The 26,479-nt window shown below is 56.7% G+C and overlaps 11 protein-coding genes across 11 annotated transcripts; 6 read left to right on the top strand and 5 right to left on the bottom strand.

Moving 5' to 3' along the window:
• Positions 1-477: 477 nt before the first annotated feature.
• On the top strand, positions 478-3,287 carry SCHCODRAFT_02640393 (TPR-like protein). Its single transcript, XM_003027440.2, has 9 exons — positions 478-607; positions 657-687; positions 737-894; positions 943-1,540; positions 1,592-1,972; positions 2,022-2,228; positions 2,284-2,742; positions 2,790-2,928; positions 2,981-3,287. The coding sequence occupies exons 1-9, from the start codon at positions 585-587 to the stop codon at positions 3,199-3,201; spliced, it is 2,217 nt and encodes a 738-aa protein (XP_003027486.1). The 5' UTR covers positions 478-584; the 3' UTR covers positions 3,202-3,287.
• A 48-nt stretch (positions 3,288-3,335) lies between these two features.
• SCHCODRAFT_02515964 (FAD dependent oxidoreductase) lies at positions 3,336-5,159 on the bottom strand (the record flags this gene model as incomplete). The annotated part of the gene is made up of 9 exons (XM_003027710.1): positions 3,336-3,596; positions 3,646-3,670; positions 3,718-4,026; positions 4,083-4,189; positions 4,236-4,395; positions 4,445-4,554; positions 4,614-4,766; positions 4,820-4,865; positions 4,930-5,159. The coding sequence occupies 9 exons, from the start codon at positions 5,157-5,159 to the stop codon at positions 3,336-3,338; spliced, it is 1,401 nt and encodes a 466-aa protein (XP_003027756.1).
• Positions 5,160-6,063: 904 nt separating this feature from the next.
• Positions 6,064-7,392, bottom strand: SCHCODRAFT_01175367 (uncharacterized protein; the record flags this gene model as incomplete). Its single annotated transcript, XM_003027711.2, has 5 exons — positions 6,064-6,375; positions 6,430-6,599; positions 6,650-6,725; positions 6,782-7,121; positions 7,190-7,392. The coding sequence occupies 5 exons, from the start codon at positions 7,390-7,392 to the stop codon at positions 6,064-6,066; spliced, it is 1,101 nt and encodes a 366-aa protein (XP_003027757.1).
• Positions 7,393-7,813: 421 nt separating this feature from the next.
• Positions 7,814-9,185, top strand: SCHCODRAFT_02705519 (uncharacterized protein; the record flags this gene model as incomplete). The annotated part of the gene is made up of 4 exons (XM_003027441.2): positions 7,814-7,924; positions 7,977-8,052; positions 8,112-8,248; positions 8,295-9,185. 4 exons carry the CDS (start codon positions 7,814-7,816, stop codon positions 9,183-9,185), a joined length of 1,215 nt encoding a protein of 404 aa, XP_003027487.1.
• A 517-nt stretch (positions 9,186-9,702) lies between these two features.
• On the top strand, positions 9,703-9,966 carry SCHCODRAFT_02516278 (uncharacterized protein; the record flags this gene model as incomplete). Its single annotated transcript, XM_003027442.2, has 1 exon — positions 9,703-9,966. The coding sequence occupies one exon, from the start codon at positions 9,703-9,705 to the stop codon at positions 9,964-9,966; it is 264 nt and encodes an 87-aa protein (XP_003027488.1).
• A 668-nt stretch (positions 9,967-10,634) lies between these two features.
• On the bottom strand, positions 10,635-12,377 carry SCHCODRAFT_02752522 (uncharacterized protein). Its single transcript, XM_003027712.2, has 4 exons — positions 11,559-12,377; positions 11,429-11,504; positions 11,208-11,377; positions 10,635-11,145 (listed from the first exon to the last, which is right to left on the bottom strand). The coding sequence occupies exons 1-4, from the start codon at positions 12,141-12,143 to the stop codon at positions 10,843-10,845; spliced, it is 1,134 nt and encodes a 377-aa protein (XP_003027758.1). The 5' UTR covers positions 12,144-12,377; the 3' UTR covers positions 10,635-10,842.
• A 136-nt stretch (positions 12,378-12,513) lies between these two features.
• Positions 12,514-15,878, top strand: SCHCODRAFT_02602676 (uncharacterized protein; the record flags this gene model as incomplete). Its single annotated transcript, XM_003027443.1, has 10 exons — positions 12,514-12,624; positions 12,676-12,751; positions 12,807-12,943; positions 12,990-13,222; positions 13,514-13,819; positions 13,990-14,125; positions 14,536-14,652; positions 14,740-14,782; positions 14,867-14,937; positions 15,027-15,878. The coding sequence occupies 10 exons, from the start codon at positions 12,514-12,516 to the stop codon at positions 15,876-15,878; spliced, it is 2,082 nt and encodes a 693-aa protein (XP_003027489.1).
• A 1,846-nt stretch (positions 15,879-17,724) lies between these two features.
• SCHCODRAFT_02640406 (ARM repeat-containing protein) lies at positions 17,725-22,495 on the top strand. Its single transcript, XM_003027444.2, has 12 exons — positions 17,725-17,936; positions 17,986-18,487; positions 18,535-19,768; positions 19,829-20,034; positions 20,087-20,202; positions 20,254-20,390; positions 20,441-20,513; positions 20,567-21,007; positions 21,059-21,264; positions 21,312-21,732; positions 21,784-22,151; positions 22,206-22,495. Exons 1-12 carry the CDS (start codon positions 17,828-17,830, stop codon positions 22,359-22,361), a joined length of 3,969 nt encoding a protein of 1,322 aa, XP_003027490.2. The 5' UTR covers positions 17,725-17,827; the 3' UTR covers positions 22,362-22,495.
• A 206-nt stretch (positions 22,496-22,701) lies between these two features.
• On the top strand, positions 22,702-24,779 carry SCHCODRAFT_02640408 (uncharacterized protein). Its single transcript, XM_003027445.3, has 5 exons — positions 22,702-23,088; positions 23,140-23,211; positions 23,263-23,614; positions 23,667-24,610; positions 24,664-24,779. Exons 1-5 carry the CDS (start codon positions 22,740-22,742, stop codon positions 24,720-24,722), a joined length of 1,776 nt encoding a protein of 591 aa, XP_003027491.1. The 5' UTR covers positions 22,702-22,739; the 3' UTR covers positions 24,723-24,779.
• On the bottom strand, positions 24,453-25,091 carry SCHCODRAFT_02640414 (uncharacterized protein). The gene is made up of 4 exons (XM_050346145.1): positions 24,959-25,091; positions 24,828-24,906; positions 24,664-24,779; positions 24,453-24,610 (listed from the first exon to the last, which is right to left on the bottom strand). The coding sequence occupies exons 1-3, from the start codon at positions 25,054-25,056 to the stop codon at positions 24,729-24,731; spliced, it is 228 nt and encodes a 75-aa protein (XP_050197892.1). The 5' UTR covers positions 25,057-25,091; the 3' UTR covers positions 24,453-24,610; positions 24,664-24,728.
• Positions 24,833-26,266, bottom strand: SCHCODRAFT_02714995 (uncharacterized protein; the record flags this gene model as incomplete). The annotated part of the gene is made up of 4 exons (XM_003027713.2): positions 24,833-25,347; positions 25,420-25,662; positions 25,761-26,145; positions 26,180-26,266. Coding segments are annotated over 4 exons (927 nt in total), but the record flags the coding sequence as incomplete, so codon positions are not given.
• Between the last annotated feature and the right edge of the window lie 213 nt (positions 26,267-26,479).

The following is a 26,479-nucleotide window of genomic DNA, read 5'->3' on the forward strand; positions in this document are numbered from 1 at the left end:
GTAGCCCGTATCAACAGGCACAGAAGACGCATGCATAGCGCGGAGAGAAGCATCGTCGACGGTGCTGTCCCTTCTCTGGCCCTCATGGTTTTGGGACCGTCGATAGCAAGAGTATTAGGTCGATCTAAGTCTCTAAGGGTTGACCCAGAGAGTCTATCGCTAGGAGAGAACTGCTTTGGTAGAAAATCTGATACGGTCGAGAAAACATCTCTGCTATAGGCTCCAGAGTTGCCATAGCGCTTTCCGAGGGTTATCCGTATACTGTCCGCGTACTGCATTATCGAGAGCACATGCGCATAGAGTGAGCTAGTCGAAGAATGGGTATCGCCTGATGATAGCGTCCATATGTTTCTCGGGATGCTCACCTCCGTCTGATTCGAGATGAGGGCGAGAGCGAACAGTTGTTGAGGTTCAAGCGGAATGGCGCGGCCCGAGTCTGTTCACGCCAATTCGGCAATATTTTCCCGCGCTGTTCTTGTCCTCGACCTCATCGTTGACCACGTCGGACCTGACGTTCCAGACGACGAGCACAATTCCCTGCCCGCTTCTGTGCTAGTTTTCTGTAGGGCTTACTGGCTAGCATTATGCAGGACGGACGAGCGCCTCGGTATGTCCTCTTTCCTTACCCTTCCACTGTACTCTTACCTGTTACTCAGAATCAAAAACCGCGCCCCAGCGGCGATACAGGTGAGGGGAATCATCATAGGCTCGAAAAATAGAATTTGACACGCAATAGATCACCGCCGAGCAACTTCTGCGCGAAGCTCAAGAGCGGCAAGAGTCCGCTTTCCGCGCCCCGAAGCAGCGCGTCGAAGACTTCGAGGAACTACATGAATATCGCGGTCGAAAGAGGAAAGAGTTCGAGGAGCGTATACGGAGGACGAGGGGGAGCATGTGCGTGCTCATGTCCCTTCCCATCGCCCCTTATTGACGCCCCTTTAGCAAGGAATGGCTGCAATACGCAAACTGGGAGGCCAGCCAGAACGAGTTCGATCGCGCACGCTCCGTCTACGAGCGCGCTCTGGACGTGGACCCGCGCTCCATCCAACTATGGCTCTCCTACACCGAGATGGAGCTCAAGGCTCGCAACGTCAACCACGCACGCAACCTGTTCGATCGCGCCGTAACCCTCCTCCCCCGCGTTGACCAGCTCTGGTACAAGTACGTCTACCTGGAGGAGCTGCTGCAGAATGTCCCCGGCGCGCGACAGGTCTTCGAGCGCTGGATGCAGTGGGAGCCGGACGACAAGGCGTGGCAGGCGTACATCAAGCTTGAGGAGCGCTATAATGAACTCGATCGCGCGAGTGCGATTTACGAGCGCTGGGTTGCCGTCCGCCCAGAACCGCGCGTATGGGTCAAGTGGGGCAAGTTCGAGGAGGAGCGCCAGCGCGTAGACAAGGCGCGCGAGGTATTCCAGACTGCGCTCGAGTTCTTCGGCGACGACGAGGAGCAGATCGAGAAGGCGCAGACCGTCTTCAACGCGTTCGCCAAGATGGAGACCCGTCTGAAGGAGTACGACCGAGCACGCGTGATCTACAAGGTACGCCACCTCCTTACTACGCTGAACTGCCCGTTGACCTCTTTGTCATAGTTCGCACTTGAGAGGATACCGCGCTCGAAGTCAAGTTCGCTGTACGCGTCGTACACGAAGTTCGAGAAGCAGCATGGGACCCGCCGCACGCTGGAGAACACTGTCCTTGGCAAACGTCGAATCCAGTACGAGGAAGAGCTATCGCAAGACGGCCGAAACTACGACGTCTGGTTCGACTATGCTCGCCTCGAAGAGGGCGCGTACGCGGAAGTCAAAGAGGAGGCGGGCACAGCAGAAGAGGAAGAGGCTGCTGCGAATCGCGTCCGGGAAGTGTACGAGCGCGCGGTTGCGCAAATACCACCCGGCGGAGAGAAGAGACATTGGCGGCGATACATCTTCCTATGGTTGTACTACGCCTTGTTTGAGGAGATCGAGACGAAGGTACGTCTATATATTCGCGCTTCAGGAGTGCTGTGCTTACACACAGCAGGACTATGACCGTGCACGGCAAATCTACGAGACGGCCATACGTGTCGTTCCCCACAAGCAGTTCACCTTTGCGAAGCTCTGGCTTATGTTCGCGAAGTTCGAAATACGGCGACTGAACTTACCACAAGCGCGGAAAATCCTTGGTACTGCCATCGGCATGTGCCCAAAGGAAGCCCTCTTCAAAGGTTACATCGAGCTCGAGAAGGACGTGCGTCTCAATTTCAGAAACTTCTACATCGCAAATGCTCACGCCTTATATGCAGCTCCGCGAGTTCGACAACGTCCGCAAGCTCTTCGAGAAGTCCATCGAATACGATCCCTCGAACTCAGCCGCCTGGATCAAGTACGCCGAGATCGAGACGCAGCTGCAGGACTTCGCCCGCGCGCGTGCGATCTTCGAGCTCGGCATCTCCCAGAGCGCGCTCACCATGCCAGAGCTTCTGTGGAAGAAGTACATCGACTTCGAGGTCGAGGAGGGCGAGCGCGAGAACGCGCGCGCGCTGTACGAGCGCCTTGTGGGTATCAGCGGGCACGTCAAGGTCTGGATATCGTACGCGCTGTTCGAGGCCGAGCCGATACCTATACCGCGTGCGGATCGGGAAGACGAAGACGAGGAGGACGATGAGGCGGAGGTGCCGACGGTGCCGGGTGACGCGGACAGGGCGAGACAGGTGTTCGACCGCGCGTACAAGGACTTGAAGAGCAAGGGCCTCAAAAGCGAGGTATGTCTAATACTTGCTTTCATGGCAATATGCTCACTGTGCCGCAGCGTGTCGCCCTTCTGGAGGTCTGGAAGACGTTCGAGGAGCAGCACGGCAGCGAGGAGGATATCAAGAAGGTGCAGGGCATGATGCCCATCGTCAGCAAGCGGCGCCAGGTCGACCAGGAAACCGGCCAGACGGTCGAGGGTACGTGCTATCTCGCGTCCTCTCATTTCCCCTTCCCTGACTCTCGTTGCAGATTGGGACCTTGTCTTTGCCGACGACGAACGCGAGGCGAACCCCACGTCGTTCAAGTTCTTGCAGATGGCGCACGCGTGGCGCGCCGCTCAGGAAGCTCAGAAGAACGGGGGCGATGCACCGGGGGGGCCGTTGCCCGGTTTCGCGCCGGCTTCCAAACCTCAGGCACCAGCGGAGCCGCCGAGCCCAACAGCCAGCTCGAACGCTGGAAGCGACGAGTAAGTATGTATACATATTGGTGTTTTTCTGTATTGCTTGCAGTCAAAGTACTAGTTTGCGCCAGGATTGAGTCGATATTCAACTCGTCGAGTCGTCCCTCCCGATGAAGAGTAAGTGAACGAGTTCCTTGCTACCGTTTACAGTACCGTACAGCACGTCGACCCTGAGGGCTCGAGAACATTGGCTGCCTTAGCCGCCCGGGCAGTCTCCTTACCAGGCCCTTGCTTGAGTTCCGTCTTCTCGCCGTCGTGGTTCCAGCCCGGAAGTTCAGCTAGGTCCTTGGCGGGGGCTGCCCGCGTTGACTTGCGAGCGTCTCCGGAGCCTGGCCTCCAACGCCATGCCTGACGCATGTCCTCCTGCAGCGTACCCTCGAGCAGCTCGACAACATGTTTTCCGATCTGTAGATACGGTAAGCCGTCTTCTAGTTGTACAACAGCTATCGCTTACAATCGGCAGCAGCTTAAAGGAATGCCTGCAGCAGTTTAGCATTGCTCGTCCCAATAGGGGCTCCTCACGTACCCGCTATCGCCCGTGGCAAGGATGAGATTCTTCCAACGCGGATCCTCCGTAATCAGCAGGTTAGCATCCGCGGTGTCTGTGCACCAGCACAGCGAGCGATTGAAGAGGTCCTTGTCCTTGAAACGCGGCAGGAACGCAGCAATGGCCTTGCGAATGGTCACCTCTGATGCGTCGGGGTAGGTGTCTGTAGGGTGCTTTGCATGCGAGCGCGGTACAGACACTGGCTTCGGCGCAGGCGCACCAAACGGCTGATGCAACTTGTAGCGACAGAAACCGGGGAATTCGTCGCAGACCTTGATGACGCCGAACCTGAGCGGTGATCACCATGAAGATCTACGAGGCCGACCTCAGGTGCGCAGACGTACTCGTTGGGTTCGAAGAAGAAGCCAAGGTCCTCGTTGTAGACGACTGGGCATCCCTTGTATTGCTCAACCTCTTCCGGGGTCAGTTGCATATGTGCGTAGACCCAGGCCTTGCAACAATGAGCGAGAGTTATGGTCATTTGCGCAGCAGCTCACCTTCGAGCAGCACTGGTCCTCAAGGTCAACCAACACGGGCGACCATGCACCTGCAGCCAGGACGACGCGGTCGGCACGATATTCCGTGCCATCCTTTGCGACCGCACCCACACAAGTACTCCCGTCGTCCGAGAGAAGAAGACGCTCAAATGCGCCAGATCTGGGATGCGTTAATATAGCCCGCAGGGCTTGTATTCGAGGCGACCCACTGTCCAAAACTAAACTTCACGCCGAGCTGCGCTAGCTCCTGGCCTACAGAGTTGATGGCTTTTGCGGCAGCGAGCCAGCCTCCGTCGGCGAAGTAGATACCCTTCCACCCCTACGTCAATGTGAGTGGAGTTCACTCAGGATTGCTCTCATGTGCGACCCAACACTCACAGGCATCTCATTACCAGCTAGCCAGGGTACCCGCGTTACAATATCCTCCTCATTGTCGAGCCATTCGGCGGTGTGCCCAAGCCCGGCATCGTTGAGCTTCTCGATGGTCTTCCGCAAGTCCTCTATTCCTTCTGGAGACCCGCAGCAGTCCAGCTTGCGGTGAGGATGTGAGCAAATTATCGACCTCCCGCGTTATACTGGCTTACCCGTCCGGTACGATGAAAATAGGGGGAGAATGTCGGGTCGTTCAACCTGGCGGAGATTCGGTGAGTCCCACGAGTAGCAGCTCCGTTTCTTACGAGAAACGAGGCCTTACCACATGTCGTTAGCTTCGCGACTGAGCTGTTTATCCACGGGATTGCGGAGGCTCGTCCCCATGATCTTGTTCAGGTCATTCCCTGCGCTCTGCGCGCTAGGTATAGGGTACACGTCCAGCACCCGGATATTCTGGTAACCCTTGCGCGCCAGGTGCAAGGCCGTAGATGATCCAATAGTGCCCCCTCCACCGAAGACGAGGATAGACGAGTCTAAAGTGAGTGGTGCCATGGTCACGTCTGCGTTTGCTGCCGACGCCAGTTAGTTCCCTGGTGGAGGTAAAGAGCAAGCCTGGTACGAGTTTTGTATCTATTCGCAGGCTACCTTATCGCCATCTTCTGCACCCGCGCCGCGGCGTTCGTTACCACGCGATCCAGACCTTCCTTGTTCTCAAAAGGGGTAATTTCGGGGTTTGCCGAATTACAACACCCTTCGTCAACCGGCGACGCCATCCTCACTCGGTATCGCAAGGAACCAGCGCGAGATCCCGCCAATGCGCTCCGCGGCACGTTGCTTGTCACCCACGCTGAATTTGTAGCTGCCAGCGACGGCCTTCAGCGTTCCGTCTACTGCAGCAACGACTGGGCATGGCACGTCTATCACAAGTGTCTGTGGTGCTCTAATCCGCCACAGAAGGCTAGGTTCGGTCACGTCGACCTCACGATCTCATAGCTCGTGAGTCCCCTATGAAGCTTATTCGAATCGTCGTATTGCTACTGTTTGTGGATATCATTGACCTTGCCCGAATCCCTCGCGACAAGATTGGTTTATGTGCGGCGCTCCACGACTCCAGCCTCGAACCAAGTAGCCATCGCCGGTCGATGCGATGTCGCATTACAACTTCATATATTGAACGACGACTTTGCGGGCTCGCGCAACAGAGATATCCTAAACAAATGCCACATCCCAAGCATGCTACATTGTCATTACACAAAAGAGTGTTGTAGGTAGCGATACAACACAGAGACCACGGCGATACAACAGGCGAGAAATAGAAATAGGAATAAAGAGGTGAATGAGCGTTGAGAGCACGAAGCTGCGAAAAGTCATGGACCATTTGAGATTCATGGGAAGAGATGTCGTCGTGGCGCCAGCGCTGAGAAGATACGGAGACCGGAGAGCCCAGATTAGTCCTTCAGCTGGGGCAAGGAACACCAAGCCCATAGTCCCACATCAGCTGACCGATCTTGCGCAGCAGCGCCTCTTCAGTAGCAAGATGGGCAGGCAAGTGCACATCCTCATTCTGCAGCGTCTTGTACGCCTTCCATGCGACGAAGTAAGGAGAGCAAGGCAGTTCGACGATCGGAAGCGGCGTGTTCCAAGGAGGCCGAAATTCCAGAGATGGCTCGGTGCTGTAAACCTCGCGCTTGCGCGAGAATTCGAGGGCAGGGTCATCCCAGGTTGAGAAAGGACCGATGTGGTATCCCCGGATGTCGTTGGGGAAGACCTTGAGGGAATGTCAGCCACTGCGAGCGCGAAAGAAAAGAAGAAGGGGCCGCACGTCCTTGTGATGCGTGAACCCATTCGGGCCACGCGGGGGCGGCGCTTGCTGGCCCTCAATGGGCCCCAGTTGCTCCTTCTTCAATGCGGCCAGCAACCGCTCGAGATCTGCAGCCTTGGGAATATACGCCCATTTCCCTTTGTCCATCATGATGTGGTAATTGGACGCAACTGACGGGGGTAAGCACAGTGAAAACACGTCAGAGAGGAGAGCAACGCACGAAAAACTCGGTTCGAAGGACTGTCGACATTGAAGGTACCGGGTTCGTATACCATGACGGTCTCGAATCCCTTGATCTATGCGTATTGACGTCAGTGCTGTGCAATAGTAGACAAGATCGAGCCAAATTCACGAGTTTTCGGTTGCCTGCGCAACACCGGTCTAGGATATGAGAGTCTTGCACTTCGCCGTTGGCATTGTGGCGCAAGGAGGCCGTGCAGACATATCCCAAGGGAGATCTATCGATCAGACGCTGGTGGCCTGGACGTGACATGCTATTGTCAATGTTGCAGAGCGGCGTAGACTCCCTGCTCGGAGTGGATGTTGTGGAGCCGTCATCCAAGTCATCAAGATTGGAGGGAACGAAATCTGCGTCGGAATTTTCGCGAACGTAGGGCGTGGTGACGGCGCGTCTGAGGAGGTAGTAGAGGACGCGTATTTGGGGGCCAGTTTTTTGCCACTTGCGCGCGCTTCTGCCAATCGTATGCTCCGGCGTTGGTAGACGGGGCTCGGAGACTCTTCAGCAGTTACAAACACCGACGGAGCTGGCACATCAGGAGGGATTTCTTGAGGGATAGGACCGCCACGAGCAGATGTCTTCTTGGCTGACGCTTGCGACCGCAGGCTGCGTCGGAGATTCGGCGTAGGGGGAACAGTCGTCGTCTGACGCCTCTTGTTGGTGGCACGTTGTCCGCGGACGACACCGGTCGGCGAAGGAGTCGCTTTGCCTCTCTTGAGAGCCATTCGCCGAGAAGGGGGCCTGTATTTCGTGAGCACATATAGAGCACCTGGGGGGATGAGGTCTCACCATGAACGGGAAGCGACGAGCTATCCACCGCCAGCAGAAGCAGGCCTTTATATATGGTGGTGTTTATGATCATTACAAGATGCATGTTATGCATTCTGCGTATGGGGTAAGGGAAGAACAAAGCATCCAGCATGTTGCCTGTTTGCACTGGTCAGCGCGGTCACAAATGCGGGGATATGCAGGCACAAGTCTCAGAATCTTTTGTTCGACTGTTGTTCGGCTGATGCCGAGGTCGGCCCGATGCCTTTCATCCGGCCCGGGTTTGCCATCAGCGCTCGTCCTCGACTCCATTGTCTTTCCATCTCGCCCCCCGCCCGCCTTCTTGGTTGCATCCCCTCTTCCTCTTGCTTGCTAAACATGCCCCCCTCAATACTCTCAACCTCTATATCGACGCAGAAGGACTTAAATGCGCTGCCCATCATCCACTATCGGCTTGTTAACTTCGACGCTGGCTACTATCGTCGGCAGGTCGGTGGACTCCGCAGCACCCGTTAGCCCCTCTTCTCATCCGACCTCACAGATGGAGCACTTTGAATACTACTGGGGCCTTCAGAAGGGAGAGCTCGATCTCTCTACGCCACTCAACCACATCCAGCGTGCGTCGCAAAGCCCCTCCCGTTTGCTACGTGCTAACAAACCTCGTCCTCTACCACAGTCCGAAGCGACATGGCCGAGCGTATGGACAGGTCTGAGTGGACCCTACTCCCCACCAAGAAAACGCTCGGCGCCATGAATGCGCTGTCCGACTTCAACAAGACTGCAAGCATACATAACAGGAAGCGATTCACCGAAGTACGTTCCATCAACCGTCGTCACGACCCAATGTTCATGGATCCAGGAACTACCTGAACAGGAATACGAATACGAGTTCGTGCCATTGCACATCGCCAAACGAGATCGCCCTTCTATGTACCTCAAGCGAGGCTCGACCATCAGGACAATCAAGAAGGCATACTCCAGGGTGCCTCGTATAAGGTCTCGCGCACATCCTCTCTTCGTAATCTTTCGCATATTCGATCAAATCCTCGCTGGCTATACGTCCCTATCGCAAACCAAATGCGATCGACTTGTCCGAACAGTGAACGACACGCTCCGCCGTTGGGTAGATTCTCCTCCGGCAGAGTTTCTCGTGGGGCCTGCTGATGTCTGGGCCGAACATCGCCATCCCTCAAGCGACGACGGGTCTGTCGCTCGAGCGAAGCTTAGCTCCTGTAATCCTGCACGCACGAAGAGGCCGACGCGCGCTGTGCGCAAATCCAGCCACGCCCCCTCTCCTCAGCCCAAAACTGCTCAGGCGAAGTCATCCATATACGACTATATGCGGAGCCCGCCTTCTCTCCCGAAATCCCCGGCGCTTCCACGCAGCGCTCGTGCCTCGGACTCAGGATCCTCCGATAGCGCCGTCGATGTCGTTTTCTCGGCGGTTGATCTCCGTAGCTGGTTGGACTCCATCAGCCCCACGTCCAAGACGAGGCGCGCATTGCCTCCTATCTCGAGCGTTGACTCCATCCTTGCCCGCTATCGCAAGGAGCCCGCTCGCGCCCCCACCGATGCGCTCCGCGGCACGCTGCTTCAAAGACACGGTGGACTGTATGGGGGAGGTGGCTATGCGAACTGTCGCTACATCTACAGCAGCAACGACTGGGCGATGCATATCTATGACCAGTGTCTCTGGTCGTCCAATCCACCCGAGGCGGCCCAGTTCGACTACGTTGACCTCGTCACATAACAGTCAAGTACACTGTGAAACGTCCTCTCGGATATCGTCCCACGCTCTTCGTGTCGCTCACGACTTCGCAAGTCAACGCGACAGCTGACGCTGTACTTCATCGCGAGTCAGGTGGCACGCGACGCACGACTGGATCATGTCGCTCGCCGGGCTCCCTTTGGGCGCGCAGCTGCGCATAGTCGGTCGACGCCCAAGAGTAGCCCAACCTGTACTCGAGGCTGGGCGCCAGACGACGGCAAGACCCTGCGACGGTAGTGTGCCTGCCGTTGGTCCTCGTTCGTCGTTCCGCTTAAGAGCATGCGAAGGCCCCACCGACCGCGTCGATAAATCCCAAGCCCGCTGCATACCTTGCCACGCCGTGGGCTATCACGGTAGCTAGTGCCCTTTTCGACCACGGTGCAGCCGCTTCCGAGGCAATGGACGATAGGATACCTACCGGGCCCTACTCTCGACACGCAGCTGTGTATCAACGGCGTTACTAATTGTCGGCGGGATCCCTACGCATAGCGTAGCGTGCATGCTATCGATCTTCGCCCTGATATCGCCTATGCGGTCCTTCGCCATGTTCGGAGTCTGGCGCGACGGGTACGAGCAGGTGGTCCCTACGTCCATGCAAGAAGAGTGGATCAGCCAGCGCGGAGCGGTGTCCGATTTGCTTGCGCGAGCGCCGCAGGGCGGGACACTGCGACCGTACAGATGCTCAGAAGGCCTCGCCGACTTATTATTACTCAACCTCGTCGCGTCGTCTGCGGGATTCAGCCTGATTCGGACTGAATTTTGATGTGGGCTCTATTGTATTTTTGTCAATATACTCAGCAGAACGGCTGTGGATCGCTGATCGAATTTGTTTGCGTGGATGCACTGTCTATACTGCCGGGTTCTATTATGGACGGAAATGGAAACCAGTGTGGTATCTCTGTACACGGTCCTGCCTCTTCTCTACCGCTGCTCATCACGTCGTATGCAGCCCTTCATTCTTCGTCCCCTTCAGCATGGCGCATTCTATACTTTCCATCTCTACGGTGTCAACGCAGAGACGGACGCGCTGCCAATCGTTGATAACGGCCCCATGTTCTTTGATTCTGGCCTCTCTATCATCGGCAGGTCTGGCCTTCGAATACTACTGGAGTTCGACAACGTCGACAGCTCACGTCCTGTGGCCTGCGAGTCACTTACGAAGCTCATTCGGATCTCGTCTCAATCCCTCACTGCGGAGCTTCTTCGAACGTCTGCCTACGGGAGACTAGATCTCGTCGCACTTTCGCGCTGTCATTGCCGCCGTCTGCAAATATATTGACGTTACCTGGCTTTTACTCCGGAAGACTGGCCATCTGCGGCGTCGAAAAACCTGAACCTCGGACTCAGCGACCGTCGCCAGTTGGCGCGATATCGTAACAAAAACCCCATCTATCGAAAGGTGGCTTCTCAAGCTCAAGCGATATGAGATATCCCAAGTAAACGTCACATTCCAACCAGACTACGTCGACATTACACATTAACGAGGGTGTTCCAGCTAGCAATACAACGCAAAGACCGCAGGGATACAACAGACGGGGAGAAATAAAGTAAGAATAAAGAGATGAAGGAGCGTCGAGTGCACGAAGCTGCGACGAGTCCAGGGCCGTCGTAGCGCCAGCGCAGAGCAGTCATGAAGAAATTATGCCTTGGGTGCAAGGCCGCGGGCCCACATGATCTCGCCGATCTTGCGGATCAGGTCTTCCTGAGCCCAATGATGAGCAGGGGCCCGAACGCCCGATCCAACCAGCGCCTTGTACGCCTTCCAGACGACAAAGTAGGGGTCGCAGTGTAGGTCCTCTGGTGGAATCTCCTCAAAAGGCGGCGGTCCATACACAATAGGCGGCTCGGGGCTGTTGACTTCGCGCTCACGATAGATCTTGAGGCCCTCGGCCCAGGTGGACAGGGGAACGATGTAGAACTTCCGGATGATGTTGGGGAAGACCTTCGAGAACGCGTCAGGTTCCATGTTGAGAGCGGAGTATGAGAAAAGTAGTTCTTACGCACATCCGTGTGGCGAGTGAAACCATTTGAGTTACGGCGTGGCGGTTCTTGCTGACCCTCGATTGGATCCAGCTGCTCGCCAGTGAGCGCAAGCAGCATCCTCTCAAGGTCTTCTACCGTGGGGAAAAGTACCCATTTCCCATTGTCCATCGCGGTGTGCATTTTGGACTCGACTACAAGGGGTTCAGAACGTCAAAAGTTAAGCGAGTGGGTGGAAAACGCACGGAAGACTCGGTTCCGTGGACAATCGACATCGAGCGTGCCACGCTCGATAGCCATGAGGATCGCCATGCCATCGACCTGTGAATACGTGTCAGCATCAGCCAGTACATGAACACGATAAGTGAGACTCACGATCTGCGGGTCGGCACCACAAGCACGATCAAGCAAGTGGCAATCTTCGACGGTGCCATTTCCATTGTGCTCCAGAGTTACGACACAGACACGGCCCCTAGGAGATATGAGGATCAAGTCCTCATGGTCAGGCTTCCGCGCAGGCATAAAGATCTTTGGTGGCGTGGATTCCTCGCCCACTGTAGAGCTATCGTCACTGCGAATCGATTGAGCGGGATGGTAGTCTCTGTTGTTGTCGTAGTTCGCTAGAGTCGGCCGAGGAGACGGAGGGTCAGAGGAGGCGCTGGAGGAAGCATATTTGCGGGGAGCGGCGCAGACTCTGAAGGGTCGCGGTTTGCGGCGCTTGCGGGGAGGCGTCGGTGTCGGTGTTGGTGTCGGTGTTGGTGTCGGTGTTGGTGTCGGTGTTGGTGTCGGTGTCGGTATTGTCACTACGACGTTGGAAGCAAGTCTCGCCTGAAGTCGGGGGCTACGACGAAGTTGGGATGGCGCGGGGGTGACAGTCTTCTGACGACTCTTGCCGGCGGCACGCTGCCTGCGGCCAGCACCACCCACGGAAAGGGTTGCGTTGGGTTTTCTCTTGCCCATCTCCCTTTCCACGTTGAAAGGCACTCACCATGTAAGGGGGGAGGAGAGGTTGACGGGCAGTCGTCGCAAGTGACGGTCCAGGAGTTATATATGCCGAGAATGTGTTTATGACCGTTCGAGAATGCATGCTACTGGTGTGTGTGTGTGTGTGGTCAAAGCTCAGCAAGAACATTACACCCATGAATGCTTGACCGGTTTTGGAACAGACAAGGCGGCGCGAAGTTTCAGATGATGGTTTTGTTCAACGTTTGTTCGGCTGATCCCGAGCCGGAGCAGCATGTCAATGCGACGTGCGGCTGCCGGGCCGGGATTGCGATTACCGCCTTGTTCTTTCCCTCCCGCTGTTGCTTGCCTCCTCCCCGTTCACACAATGTCCCCCTCTATCCTTTCCTCCTCCGTGTCTACACAGAAAGACATGGACGCGTTGCCAATCGTCAATTACCGCCTCATAAACTTTGATTCTGGCCTCTATCGTCGGCAGGTCTGTGAAGTTCGCGGAAACCCGCGGTCTGCTCATCATCCGTGTCGCTAGATCGAGCACTTTGAATACTACTGGGGTCTCCAAAGAGGGGAGATTGATCTCTCCTCGCCACTCAACCACGTTCAGCGTGCGTCACAATACATACTTCGTATGCACAACGCTAACCTCTCTTTCCGCTTTAGTTCGCAGCGACATGGCCGAACGTATGGATAGATCCGAGTGGGCCCTTCTTCCCACTAAGCGAACTATCGACACTATCAATGCTCTGTCTGAATACAACAAAAGCGCAGACTTGCATGAGAGGAAGCGGTTTACCGAAGTACGTTCCCCGCGCCGAAGTATCATCCACATGCTCATAAAGATAGGAACTTCCTGAGCAGGAGTATGAATACGAGTTCGTGCCACTACACATAGCCAAGCGAGACCGCCCCTCCATTTACCTCAAACGAGGTTCCACCTCAAGGTCGATCAACAAGGCCTACTCGAAGATGCCTCGCATCAAGTCGCATGCGCATCCACTGTTTGTCATCTTTCGCGCGGACAGCCTTATCCTTACTGGCTCTCCATCGCTACCAAAGGTCAAGAAGGAACGACTTAGGTCAATGATAAGCGCCGTACTCTACCATTGGGTGAGGTCTCCTCCAGTCGAGTTTCTCGTCGGTCCCGACGTCTGGGCGGAGCACCGTCATCCCTCGAGTGATGATGGTTCCGTTGCTCGCGCTCAACTCAGCACTTGCAATCCTGACAAAGCGAAAAGGCCCGCGCGCTCTCGACGCAAGGTGACTCACGCGCCCTCACCTCCGCCCAAGTCTCGTGAGAACAGACCGTCCATATACGATTACGCACGCCATCCTCCTCCTCGCCCTAAATCACCCGCTCTTCCTCGTAGTACCCGCGCCTCCGAGTCCGGGTCCTCCAACAGCGACACGGGCACCACTTTCTCGGCAGTCGATCTCCGCGAATGGTTGAGCTCTATCAGCCCGGCGAAGACGAAGCGCGCACCTCCCCCATCACCGGGCCGGGACGCTGTTCTCGGTCGATATCGCAAGGAACCCGCCCGCGCCCCCGCCAACGCCCTTCGTGTCTCAACGTTCTATGTTTTCGGTGGACTGGTGGGAGGCGTCGATGACGGTAACAATCGGGCTGTCTACAGCAGCAACGACTGGGCGAGGCATAACTATCGCACATGCCTATGGTCCTCCAATCCGCCCGAGCAAGCTAAGATGGGCTATATAGACCTCATCCCCTAGCTCGAAATCCGATCTCGGGGCGCGCCTGGACGTCGTCACGAAGACTACGCGTGCTTCGGCACGTAGCTGGTCGCGATAGCCGACCCACAAATTCAGCGCGAACGGCCCCTTCCAGGGCCGACTCGCAGCGCAGGTCGACGGGCTGCGCGGCTTTGCGGCGCCCGTACTGTGCGCCACCATGCCCGGTCGCCGGTCGGTCGTTCTGCGGATGCATCGCAATCAAGGCCGACGTCTTGCACGGCGGGAAGAACGTACACGCAGCGCGTCCGCGACCCAACATGCGGCTCAACCACCTAGCCATCCACAACATCCACCCGCTGGATATGGCGTGCAGCGCCCGTCGAAACATGGGAACTGGAGCGACGAGGGCGATCCACTTCGCTCACAGAGTGTTGAGGCGAGAGTGTATCACTACATGCTAGGGTCCAACCCTAATATAAACCCAAAGAAGGCTGCCACCTTGAGTGGTGTCTCTGCTCGACCACTCTATCCTAGCTTGCGTCAGACGTGTTCTTCTCCCTCGTAACCACCTTGAGAGTCAGACATCGACTTTGTTCTTACACGTGACCGAACTCGCTTTTGATCACCGGCGCTCTTTGACGGTCACTGCACCAGCAGCGAGGACCCGCCCGCCTCAGCTTCTGCCACCACTTTTCTGTAGTATCAGATGTCTTCGAGTGTATGGTTGCGCGCGTTGTCAACGCAGCAAGATATGGATGCGCTGCCGATTGTCAGTTTCCGCCTTGTGGACTTGGACGCGGGCCTGTACCGTCGGCAGGTACGAGCAGTCTCGATGATGGAGGGCAATAGTTGACCAGTCACTGCCGCGTAGATAGAACACTTCGAGTACTGCTGGGGTCTCCAGTTAGGTGAACTCGATCTCGCGACTCCCCTCAACCATATTGAACGTGAGTGGCGTGTTGCGCGACGCGAGTATCTGCTTATCCCATGTTCTGTAGTGCGCAGTGACATGGCTCAACTCTTATGCGAAGGCGAATGGACGCTAGTCGCCACCAAGCAGGTCTTGGACTCGATCTCTAGACTGGTCGAAGTCAATAGCAAGGTTCGGAACACGCGCCATCGAAAGCGATATACACAGGTATCTGCATCTTGATCATGGCGCATGCGATGGGCCTCTGATCGTATTAACAGCTACTTCCGGAGAAAGTCTACGAGTACGAGTTCGTGCCCTTGACCCTGAAGGACTATTCACGGTTGCCTCTCTACGTCGATGACGGGACGTCTGTGAAGAAGATGAGGGCGCCATATGCCCACCTACCTCGCATCAAGTCTCGCGCGCACCCCCTCTTCGTAGCCTTCTGTGCCGACACTCGATTCACCTCCTATGAAACTTCCGAACGATCCAAAGTAGGCCGGCTTGCAGGGCTCATCGACGATATCATACATCCCTGGCGAGTTCCGCCTCCTCTTGAATTCGTTATTGTACCAGACATATGGAAGCCCCATCGTCATCCTCTGAGCGATGATGGCTCCGAGGCTCGCGCGGCTCTGAAAACCGTCAACCACGAAAGTCCACGGCAGCTATTGCGCGCGCTACGGCGCTCGGCAAGGGCACCATACCCCACGGCGAAGGCACCAGATTCAAAGCCCTCCATCTACGACTATCGGCTGAAACCGACATGCCCAAAGTCCGCTGTCCTGCCTCGCAGCGTTCTTTCCGGGCAATCTGACGTTACCGATGGAAGAGGCGCTGAATACATCGCAAGGGACGTTCAGCCTTGGCTGGACGATGTCTGCCGCGAGGCGGACGGCGACACAGGCGACCTAGACGATGACGAGAACGCGCAATCAGACGCGTACGAGCGCGAGGTGGCCCGCGACCCCGAGAACGCGTTGAAGCCCACGAAGTTCACCAGCATCGGCCGCGTCCTCAAGTGCGGCGCCTACGTCCGCGATCGGTCGGGCTACTCAAGTAACGATTGGGCGCTATATCTCTATCGCAAGTGTCTGTGGTCTTCGAAGCCACCGTCGGGGATCTACTAGCCACGGCGGGCGAGGCGCACCGTGCTTAGCGCCGCCATTCGACGATATTGTCATCCACCCTTGCGAAGGCCAGCGTCTTTCCAACTGGTTGCAAGATCGGTAGATACCCCTCGCTCTCTCGGCCAGCCGATCCCTGCGTGTCGTGAGACGCCAGGCGCACTACGCCGAGCCTCGAGCATGGAATCAGCAGGCGCATGCTACGGCTTCTAGGCCAGCGAGTACCTTCCACGGTACACGACCGGTACGCTTCGCCGCCGGAAAACGCAGGAAAGTGACATTCCTACGCATCTCGAGTGCGCAAGTCATTCCCCGGGCATGCGATCAACCGTTCTCCCCGCTAGGAGTACGACCGGCCGCACAAGGACAAGCCCTAGTACGCACGCAACGCACCACGAAGGCGCTCGCTGCTCTTAGGCCCCCGATCTCCAGCGCCTGGCTGGCGTGCATGACTGTCCATCAGCAAGTCTGCTCGCCCTTCCACCGCCATCGGGCGATGTCTGCCTATCCCCAGATTGTGGCTTGCGATCATCGTTCTGCCTCGTCGAGCATCCAATGCAGACGCTCGGGCCCCGAAACTCAACGCGCGCTTGACCCTTCTCACGCCGCGTTGGGTCGATTGTCCATCATCTCCGGGTCGGTCGAGGAAAACAAGGGATATGGGAACCGCCGAAGCGGCGCTCGCGATCGCCCCCGTCGACTTCAGCTTCGGTGCTGGAAGCCTTTGACTCCCCTGACGGTGCATTCCATCCCTGTACTTGCGTTCTCATCTCCAAAACCTTGAAACCGATCAAAGCGAATAAATTTATATTGTACACTTGCGTATATTACAGTTTGCAGCTTCCGTCGGTATCCGCGACTTGTTCGTTCAACTCATCCGATCTCAATCTACGACGAAGAATGAGTGGAGTCCGCGTGCGAGCGAGAGCAAGGAGGACTGACTATGGGATTGACGACGCCCTAGTCCACGTAAGACAGTGTTCTTCGCACCACCCACCTTTCCCGTCAGGGTGTTCGTCCAAGACAAGGTATTCCCGCTGCTGCTCGACCTGCTATTACGTCTGGACTTCAGCGTGTTGAACTACAATCCATTCTGGATCAGCGTCCGGTCTATCGGCAAGTCCAGGATAAACTTTGGCCTCACTGTGCTCTTCACACCGCCTGTTAAGCGGTGGATTTGGTTTGCTGCCTTCCTGAAAGTAGTTCAGCTGAATCCGATTGTCACTGGTAGTGGACGTACTCTTTCGTAGTCGACATCGTGCGCGGGAATGACAGATCAGAGACCTCGCAAAGGCCTGGTGAGAGCAGGAACGCGGGGAAGCTCAGCGTGCGATTGTCGAGCAAGTCAGATATATACAGCGCGCGAAACGATAAGGGGGACGTTGACGTCGCCAGCGGCCAGGCAGGTATAGAGTTCAGCTAATCGGTGGAGCATCTATGGAGAAGACAAGGGCATGTCTCCAGGAAGACATGGACCGAGAGCCCTAGTAGGGCCAAGAAGCACGCCTGAACTGCGGCCGATAACGTAGATGGGATCACGAGGGCTGCTTTTCTGAGGAGCACATAGGGAGAAAGACCCCCGAATCACAGAGGCTTCAGCGACTTGATAGTCTATGTATGAAGTTGGTGGTTGTGATTGTTGTCATGGGTTGTGAATCGTGCCCAAAGCTGCGCAGCTGAGAGGTCATTGACAATGGGAAACCCAGACTGAGATTCGGGGGTCGGGTGTGCTAGCGTTCGCTTGTCATTGTCACGAGCTAGCAATGGCTATCGAGAGGGCTTAGAAGTTCTGTGAGCCGGTATAAAGCGGAATCTCACGGATTGCCTGACGTTCCGCGCGCGAGAGGTGGCCGTTCGTCCGAGACGCCACATCAACATGTGCGCCACGTGGATTTGGACGCGACGAACACGTGATCTCATAAACTCGTTCTGCGCGCTCATCGTCGGCAACGATGGCGCCTCACTTTGACCTCCGCGAAGAGCTCCAGGCATGCGGGCACGACGACTATGAGATAGAACACGACCACGAACCTGATGGCGACCTTGCAGGCTACCTCGAAGGTACGAGACAATGGTTAGACGCGTCGACGGCTACTGAGGGCATATGCAGCCGCCATAGAGCAAGTCGCGAGCAACAGCGACGCCATCACGAATCCCGAGATTTTCGACGTCTACCGCAGCGTCTTGAAGCACGCGAACCAGGTCTACGGCCAACTCATGACCAAGATGCTCGACTCCATCTGCTCCGGGTTGCAGAGCGACGTGCTGACGGCCAAGGGCGACCTCGAGGCGATGGGCGAGGACGCATACGTGGAGCACAAGACGGCGATTGAGATGTATGCATTCTTGCTCTGCTGGTTTGCGACGATCGCGGAAACAGTGAAGCCGATTGAGGAGGAGGCGGCGAGCGCGCCGGCACCCAAGTCAAAGCGTGGCCGTGGGGGAAAGAGCGCGGCAGCTTCGCGTTCGGCAGCGAAGAAGAAGACGAGCGAGTGGTCCTGGTCAGCTCAGATCGACAATGTGTTGAAGCACATCATACGCGTCCTCGGCCCGTCAGGCATTCAGTCACAGAAGATGTGGCCAGACGCGAAGGAGAGGGACGAGTTTATCAAGTACGTGTGGCCTTCGATCGCAAGTACTCATGCTCATACAATGTCAGCGCCGTCACTCGACCCGCATGGGAGGTGGCCAAGATCGAGGCCCACATGAAAGACAAGGACGTCCGCGACCACTTCTACAAAGTCATCGAGCTCGCCGTCACCCAACACGGGCATGGCCCCGCCGCCCAAGTGCACGTCATGTATAGCCTGTCCAATCACGAGCACCTCGCTGAGCGCATGTCGGAGCTGCTTTACATGATAGAGAAGAGCGGCAACACGGAGCTCACATCCAACGTCCTCGCCGACATCTCCTCGCGGCACTTTCCTACGGAGGCAAAGGAGGCGAAGAACTTTCAGAAGTTCCTAGTTGCGCTCAGCAGCCTCGTCCCGCGAACGTTTGAGAAGAACCTCGCGCTGGTGACTAGTCTGCTCGAGGAGCAAGCCTTCCAGGTTCGCTCTGCCGTCATGGACGTCGTCGGCAATGTTATCACAGATATTTCGACCAGGGAGGCGGAGGACCCCGAGCAGCGCAACAAGCAGCTGCGCGCGCACTATGAGATTCTTTTGGAGCGCGCCTTGGATGTCTCCTCGTTTGTCCGTGTACGCGCCCTCGGTGTTTGCCGCCAGATCGTCCAGAGCGAGCTCACGAAGCCCGCGTTTTACAAGACTCGCATCTGGATCATGTCCGTTGCTGCGGATGCAATCAAGGACACGACCCCGTCGGTGCGGAGGGCCGCGGTGCAGCTCATCAACGCGCTCATCGAGTTGCACCCGTATCAGGGTGGCGCGCACGGCGACGAACTGCGGCGGGAGGACTGGCAGGCCGAGTACGACAAGTGGACGGACAAGCTGCAGAGCATGCAACCCACCGCTGGCCAAATGGAGCTCAACAACTCGCAAGACGAGGAGGCGATGCAAGTCGACGATGATGAGGAGGAAGAGGAGGGAGAGGGCGAAGCAGGAGACGAGGAAGGAGGCGAGCCATCGTTGTCGATGAACGTCGACGAGGAGGAGGAGGCCCCGCCTCCGCGTCCCAAGAAGGCTAAGAAGAAACCGCGTCACTCTCAGATCGACCCGGACGCCGTCGCCGCGGTGGTAAACAACATGACGAGCGATGAGTATCGGCATGCGCTGCTTGAGCGGAAGCACGCCAAGGACGCCTTGACATTCATCGGGCAAGTGGAGGAAGTCGTCGAGCCTATGGGCAACCTGCTGGGTTCTAAGAGTCGCCCAGAGGTCCTGGAGGCCATTGGGTTCTTTGAGCGAGCGAAGCTTTGCGGGTTCAAGTGCGAGGTGCGTTTTCGGCCCAGATCGGCTGGTTTGCTCGGTATTAGATGCTGACGTCTTTTTCAGGAGGGTTTGAAGAAGATGCTGCACTTGATCTGGGAGAAGGACAACTCGACGGCGGCGCCTTCGAAAGAGAACGACGACGGTGCGGAGGCTATTGACGCCAAGGGTATCCGGCAGCGCGTGGTCAAGTGCTACCAGACGCTGTACTTCGAGGGCCAAGGTAACACTCAGAAGGAGGTCGTCAACAACACGACGAAGAACCTCATCGAGTAAGTATCTGTCCTCTTCCTCCTCATTGACCCCCCTGACGTGTCATTCTAGACTCACGCACGACGGCACGTTAGCCGAGCTGACCAGCTTGGAGGAACTCATGCGCGTGTTCATGAGCGAGAATTTGGTGCATGATTACGTGATCAGCAAGCTCTGGAGCGTGTACAGTACGCCCAAATATGTTTATAGGTGGGAGGTATGTTAACGTGGATCCATAGGCGCGCAGAAGGCCTTACCGAGGCAACAGCGGCGTGGCGCGATCATCATCCTCGGCATGCTCGCAACGGCAAGACGGGATGTATTGACGGACCGAGTCGATCTCATGCTGAAGACGGGTTTGGGGCACCATGGCAAGGTATGTCTGTAGACTGAGCACTCGGGGACTTCGGCTGAAGTTTGCTGTAGACGGATCTGCTGCTCGCTCGGTATACCTGTCTAGCTTTGCAGCGCCTGAATGGCAGCGCGAAGAAGGTCAAAGGTGAGCACACCGCAAAACTGTCGACTGTATCGGCCGGTCTCATTATCCTGCAGGTTCCCTGGCCGATAACACCGTGCGCTTCCCCGTGGATCATCCCATCTTCCGCAAGTTGCAGGAGACCATCGAACGTCCGTGTCGCAAGATCGACTGGTTCGGGCTCGCCGAGCAAATCATTAACACCGTGTACGCGTTGAGCGAGCACCCGGACGTGTTCTGCAACGCCGTCATCAAGACGCTGACCATGCGCGCGTTTTCAAAGCGGGCGGCGCCGGGGTCTGCCGCCCAGGATGGCGAGCGCGACGAGGATGCGATGGATGAAGGGCCGGATGGTTTCGGTACGCCGAACGATGGCGCTGGGGAGCAAGGCGATCTCGGGGATGCGTTTGAGCTCAGCCAGTTGCTGTTCGTCGTGGGGCATGTGGCGATCCGGCATATCGCGTTCATGGAGGTTGTGGAGCGCGAGTGGAAGCGGCAGAAGGATGAGAAGGAGGCCAGTGAGTAGATCAAGGCATATCGCCCGCGCACTTGGGCTAACATCATATCAGATGAGAAGAAAGGCAAGAAGCAAGACAACCGCGACACGTCGAAGGAAGCGGATGGGTTGGACGGCGTTACGGGCAACGCGGAGGACGAGCTTGGTGATATGTTCTTGGGGATACGGGAGCGCGAGCTATTGTATGGGGAGGACTCTTTGCTCGCGCTCTACGGCCCTATCCTCCATCACGTCTGCGCTAGCCCTCATAAGTACAAGGTTAGTGGAGGTTCTTGCCTCAAGTCTCCTTGCTGATGATGGTCCAGAACAAGGTCCTACGCGCCGCGGCTACGCTCTCTCTCGCCAAGTTCCTTTGCGTCAGCAGCCAGTTCTGCGATGCCAACCTCACTCTGTTGCTCAAGATCCTCGAGACGTCAAAGAACGCCAACATCCGCAGCAACATCGTCGTCGCCCTGGGCGATGTCGCCGTCTCCTTCAGCCACCTCATCGACGAGAACAACAATCACCTGTACCGCGGGCTGAGCGACGACGACATTGTCGTGAAGAAGAACACGCTCATGGTCCTCACGCATCTCATTCACAACGGCATGATCAAGGTCAAGGGCCAGATCGGCGAGATTGCGAAGCTCGTTAGCGATCCGGAGCCGCGGATTGCGGACCTGGCGAAGCACTTCTTCCTTCAGATCTCGTCGAAGGATAAGACCATCTACAACAACTTGCAAGACAGTGAGTTTGTATTCGATCCCTTCATAGGAATGCAGCTAATGTCAGTCATAGTCATCAGTCACCTGTCGACGGGTCCGCGGGCGGTGGATGAGCAAACCTTCGAGAGCACGATGAAGTACATCTTCACATACGTCAACGCCGGCGAGCGGCAGACGGATGGGATCGTCGAGCGCCTCTGCCAGCGCTTCCGTCTCACGGAGGACCCCAGGCAGTGGAGGGACATCGCGCTCTGCTTGTCGCTGATCAGCTACAAGGGCGAGAAGAGCATCAAGCGGCTGATCGAGAGCCAGCAGCTGTATCGGGACAAGTTGCACGAGCCGGTCGTGTACGAGCGCTTTGTCGCGATCGTGAAGCAGGCGAAGGCGAGCAAGGCGGCGAAGAATGAGAAGAACGAGGAGGAGCTGGCAGAGTTTGAGAAGGTGCGTGGGTGGCGAAACGGCGATCGTGTTTGCTGATGATGATAATTCCTACAGATACTGGAGGAGCATAGGTTACAGGGCGAAGAGGATCGGGAGCTGGAGAAGCGGGTGAAGGGGAAGAAGCGGCGGGTGTCGTCGTCGACAGCGAAGGCGCGGAAGCCGCCATCGAGGAAGGTGCGGATGGAGGCCGTGGAAGAGGAGGAAGAGTAAAGTGCTGCTTCATGATGCCGGTGCTTTTGCGTGACTCTTGGCTAGGATGTATCTTTATTACCTGTTGTACTATCTGTTTCTGTGCCGCATGCTCGTCGCTCGTACTGCTGTTCAACAACAATTTTCTACAAGGCTGCTTCAGTGTAACGCATGACCAGCAGGCCTTGTCTCCGCTGAGCCGGATGAGTTCCCCATCGATATGCACTTTGGTCATGTTGCAGAGGAACTCTGATGTGGTCATTCTAAATATTGTCTGAGCTGATCATGCACATATTCGCGGACCGATGTGTGAACCCGGAGTATAAGGATACATTCACGGTGTCGATGTGACAGCCCCGCACTGGCAGTGGCTGTGCGCTCCCTTTGCTTTCCACCATCATGTCGCTCAATTCTCAGCAACAATCCCCCCCACAGCTCTACGACGATCTGGAAGGCCTCGATGCGGAGGACGCGCGCGCATGGGAAGCGAGCCCATTGCGCCCTCAGGCCCAGCGCGTAGACTATCTGATGGAATATTGGCGGCAGGCTCGCGACGACAGCCGCTCTCAAGAGCTGTACAGTGATCTGAAGGATTATCGGACGTTCGTACCGTGTCCTTTGGACCCGTTCACTCGACTGCAAGCCGTTCTTATACGAAGAGAGTACGAAGCCGCTTGGAGCAATCTGGAGGAGGCTTTCGTTGGTGGTAAAAAGAAATTTGCAACGAAGGAGGGACCTTTGCGTTACGGTGCGCAACCTACTCCTGTGGACTGAATTCGGACTAACCGAGCTGGTCTAGCTGGCCATCCGACTCCTGCGGCTCGTGCTCCGTTCAACTACGCGTTCACCCTCACAGGTTATCCGGGCATCGGTACGTCTACATCCCCTGCCGTATAGCATATCGGTTGAACGCTCCGTATAGGAAAGACCATGTTCCTCGCCTTGGCGCTATTACGATGCCTCGAGAGACATTGGACTGTAATCCTACAGACAATTCCCGACAAAGTCCTCATCTTCAACTCTGAGGGCGTGTATGCGATACCATCCAAGGTCGAACCGGCTGAACTCGCGCAAGGGCTTCCTCGGACAACTTGGTGTCTTGTCGACTCGAACACTGCCCTTGAAAGCGTGCCCCACCTTATCCTGAACCTCGATCTGTTCCTCATTCAGGCTACATCTCCACGAAGCAACAGAACTTCATGGTCGACAAAGCGGGAGACCATCTATCGTCACTACATCATCGATCCCATGCCTCTCGACGAGGCACAATTGGTGTGCGTGCACGCATATCCTCCTATCATGGATGTTGCGGCTCATCGCCTCTAGATTTTCCTTACAGCGCGACGCGGTGCTATCGCAGGCAACCGATCGCATTCTGCAAGCATATAACGACCGATATGGGCCCTCTACGCACCACGCTTTCCTCGCCGGCTCAGCTGAGCCCTTCGAGCTTTGGGACGAACTTCCAGCCGAGCGACTCACAGCGGCTCTCGCGGACCTCACTCTGCCGCAGCTTGAGAAGCTCGCGAAGCACGCATCGTTTTTGCACATGGATGACGATGTCTCGTCAGTCATCCTCTTGATTCGTCCTGGAGCCACGCGCAATGTGGTGCAAGTCGACTTCGTCTCCACACATGTCCTCCTTCGTTGCTCGAACAGTCTGTCGCTATCTCGATTCGATCTCCTACGACACTTCTACCGTCTCTTCGCCTCGAGTCCACAAGCCAAATTTGTAGCCGGCAAGTTGTTGGAAGCGCACATGGATCATCTACTGCCCATGTCCTATTCGTGGTCGGTCACGAAAAGGGGGGACTCTGCCGGCAAGCCTGATGATAGTACTAAATATCGAATGGTCGTCTATGGGGGCTCGACCGATACCCTCCGTATCGAGCTGGATGATGGCAGCGCGCAGGTCCCATCCAACGAGGTGCTTGCCATCCACGAGTATAACTCAGGAGAGAGCATCAAATTGGAAGGGAAGTACTACATGCCAAAAGCGCGGAACGAGCTCACAATAGACTCATTCATCTACAATCCTACAACAAACACCATCACCGCCTTCCAGATCACTGTCTCAGAGCAGCACTTAGTCGACATAGAATATTTTCTATGGCTGAAGACGCTTCGTGGCTCGAGTGCAGATGCACCAGCTATCGACCTTGTCATCATTTCCTCTGACCTAACCGTTAGACTTCCTCACAAAGACACCGCGACGAGCGTCATACGGAGCATGTATGATTTATACCTGGATGACCTCCCTGCACCATGCGGTACGTCATCCATCCTCGCCTTGCCTAAGCGCGCTCATCAATTTACTTAACAGATGAGCTGCCACCTAAACGGCAACGCCTTGCTGGCGCTGCAACGGAGACGATCGAGTAGGATGGGTCATGCAGGGCTGCCAGCGAGCATGCAAGCACTGTAGTACCCCCATATTGTGTAGTACCGATACTTATATTGTGTTTGCGACCACTGATTGCAATATAGCCATAAGCCCACGACCGGAGAGAGCGGACGCATGCACGCTCCCGAGTATGCCTCGCCGTCATGGAGCGAGCGACCGCTGGTAGAGCTCTGATAAATACCGCCAGTGTCCAGAAAACTCACCTGGAAGTCAGTGTGCAGGCGATTCAGGCATTTTCGGTGCACGAGCGTATCGCGGTTCATGATCACCCAGATGAGGAGGGCCAAATGCGGCCAAGGGAGCATACACCATTCCGGTTTGAAAGTACATTCACAGGGTAGTCATCCGAAACGAGCTGATTGTGAGGCAAACACTGTTTGTATACTACCGTCTACAACCAACGCCGCACGAGCCACAGCATCGAGAGAACGAGTACAGCGAGAGGGTTGTGAAGGGCGAGCGCGCTGTTGTTGTCGCTGCTGCTGTCGCCGCTGCCCACTGTCTGGCTCGGGCTGGCCCCGGAGCTCGTCGGGATGGGGTCGTGAGACGACAAGTTCCGAGGGTCGTACTCGGACGGGACGGAGAGGATGATACTGTCGAGGTCTGGGTACTATCAGCTTCGTATTCATGTACGCGCCACAACGCCGAGTGCACGCGTAACGGTACCCCACTCACCAAAGTACGAGTTATTCTCGCCCGCGATGTTTGCGAGGCGCAGCGTGTACGTCTCGTTCGCGAGGTTGGACGCGAAGTACTTGAGCGACGGCAGCTGCTGCTCGCACGACTCGCCGAACGCGCCGCCGCAGCCGGAGACGCCGCTCAGTAGCTGCGAGCTCGAGCCGGAGGAGTTGGAGCTGAGCGTGACCTCGTACAACCCGTGGTCGTTCTTCTTGTCGCCGAGGACGTAGATGGCGGAGGCTGGGGGTGGGAGTGTTGAGGCGCGAGGGACAAGAATGGAGCACGGAGACGAAGCCAGTGTGAGCGAACTGCAATCAGGAAGGAGAACACCCACGCACCGGTGAAGTTGAGCTCAAAGTATGCGCCGTCGCCGTTCGTGTACGTCGAGCCCCCGCCGCTGAAGTTGCCCGACTGGTTGTTCCCCCACTCGCCCTCGTACCTGATCCGCCCGTCCGTCTCCTCCAGCGTCTGGTTCTCCACCGTCGCCCCCTTCGGCGCGAGCTGCACCGTGGTCTGGATGAAGTCGAGCAGGAGCCCGCCGTTCCCGCGGCTCGACAGCGTGAGCTCGTGGTGGTCGTACGTCAGGTTCTGCGCGCTGTAGAGCACGTAGGGCAGCGTCGCGTTGCTGTCCTGGTGCGCCGAGCGCTGGAGCACGACCTGGTCCAGGCGCACTTCGTAGTCCCCGTAGTCGGGCCCCGCGGCGCCGAACACCCAGACGGGGGCCTGTGGCACGGGAGGAGGGTCAGCGCAGACATACAGCGCATCGCGACAGCCACGCACCGGTGAAGTTAAAGCTGACGCTCGCGCCCTCGGTCTCGGTGTAGTGGTACGTGCCGCGGAGCCACCTGGTCCAATGCTACGTGGCAGGAATATATTGAGTGTAACAGATCTTCTCTGGCCAGCACGCAGGATTGTCGAATGCGCCAAGGCCAAGCGGATATGCGAGTCAACGAGAGTCACTCGAGAGTCAGAAGTACAATTGATGTGCCAAAAGGGGATGTCCCACACGTGGTCGCACTGATTAGGCGCCCGCAAATTGTGGCTGACACATTCGAAC

This window comes from Schizophyllum commune, assembly GCF_000143185.2.
Source record: "Schizophyllum commune H4-8 unplaced genomic scaffold SCHCOscaffold_12, whole genome shotgun sequence".
NCBI lineage: Eukaryota > Fungi > Basidiomycota > Agaricomycetes > Agaricales > Schizophyllaceae > Schizophyllum > Schizophyllum commune.

Bases quoted from the DNA above. Each gene is read 5' to 3' on its own strand.
- SCHCODRAFT_02752522 (XM_003027712.2), bottom strand. From the start codon at position 12,143: ATGGGCAAGAGAAAACCCAACGCAACCCTTTCCGTGGGTGGTGCTGGC. The intron at 11,505-11,558 runs GTGAGTCTCACT...ACGTATTCACAG, and splicing joins GTGGTGCCGACCCGCAGATC to GTCGATGGCATGGCGATCCT. The intron at 11,146-11,207 runs GTGCGTAAGAAC...GCGTTCTCGAAG, and splicing joins GTTTCACTCGCCACACGGAT to GTCTTCCCCAACATCATCCG.
- SCHCODRAFT_02640408 (XM_003027445.3), top strand. From the start codon at position 22,740: ATGTCGCTCAATTCTCAGCAACAATCCCCCCCACAGCTCTACGACGAT. The intron at 23,615-23,666 runs GTGCGTGCACGC...CATCGCCTCTAG, and splicing joins CTCGACGAGGCACAATTGGT to ATTTTCCTTACAGCGCGACG. The intron at 24,611-24,663 runs GTACGTCATCCA...TTTACTTAACAG, and splicing joins TGACCTCCCTGCACCATGCG to ATGAGCTGCCACCTAAACGG.
- SCHCODRAFT_02640406 (XM_003027444.2), top strand. From the start codon at position 17,828: ATGGCGCCTCACTTTGACCTCCGCGAAGAGCTCCAGGCATGCGGGCAC. The intron at 20,203-20,253 runs GTACGCCCAAAT...GTGGATCCATAG, and splicing joins CAAGCTCTGGAGCGTGTACA to GCGCGCAGAAGGCCTTACCG. The intron at 21,733-21,783 runs GTGAGTTTGTAT...TGTCAGTCATAG, and splicing joins CTACAACAACTTGCAAGACA to TCATCAGTCACCTGTCGACG.
- SCHCODRAFT_02640414 (XM_050346145.1), bottom strand. From the start codon at position 25,056: ATGGTGTATGCTCCCTTGGCCGCATTTGGCCCTCCTCATCTGGGTGAT. The intron at 24,907-24,958 runs CTGACTTCCAGG...TCAGAGCTCTAC, and splicing joins ATGCCTGAATCGCCTGCACA to CAGCGGTCGCTCGCTCCATG. The intron at 24,780-24,827 runs CTATATTGCAAT...TATCGGTACTAC, and splicing joins CTCCGGTCGTGGGCTTATGG to ACAATATGGGGGTACTACAG.
- SCHCODRAFT_02640393 (XM_003027440.2), top strand. From the start codon at position 585: ATGCAGGACGGACGAGCGCCTCG. The intron at 2,229-2,283 runs GTGCGTCTCAAT...CCTTATATGCAG, and splicing joins ACATCGAGCTCGAGAAGGAC to CTCCGCGAGTTCGACAACGT. The intron at 2,929-2,980 runs GTACGTGCTATC...CTCTCGTTGCAG, and splicing joins AACCGGCCAGACGGTCGAGG to ATTGGGACCTTGTCTTTGCC.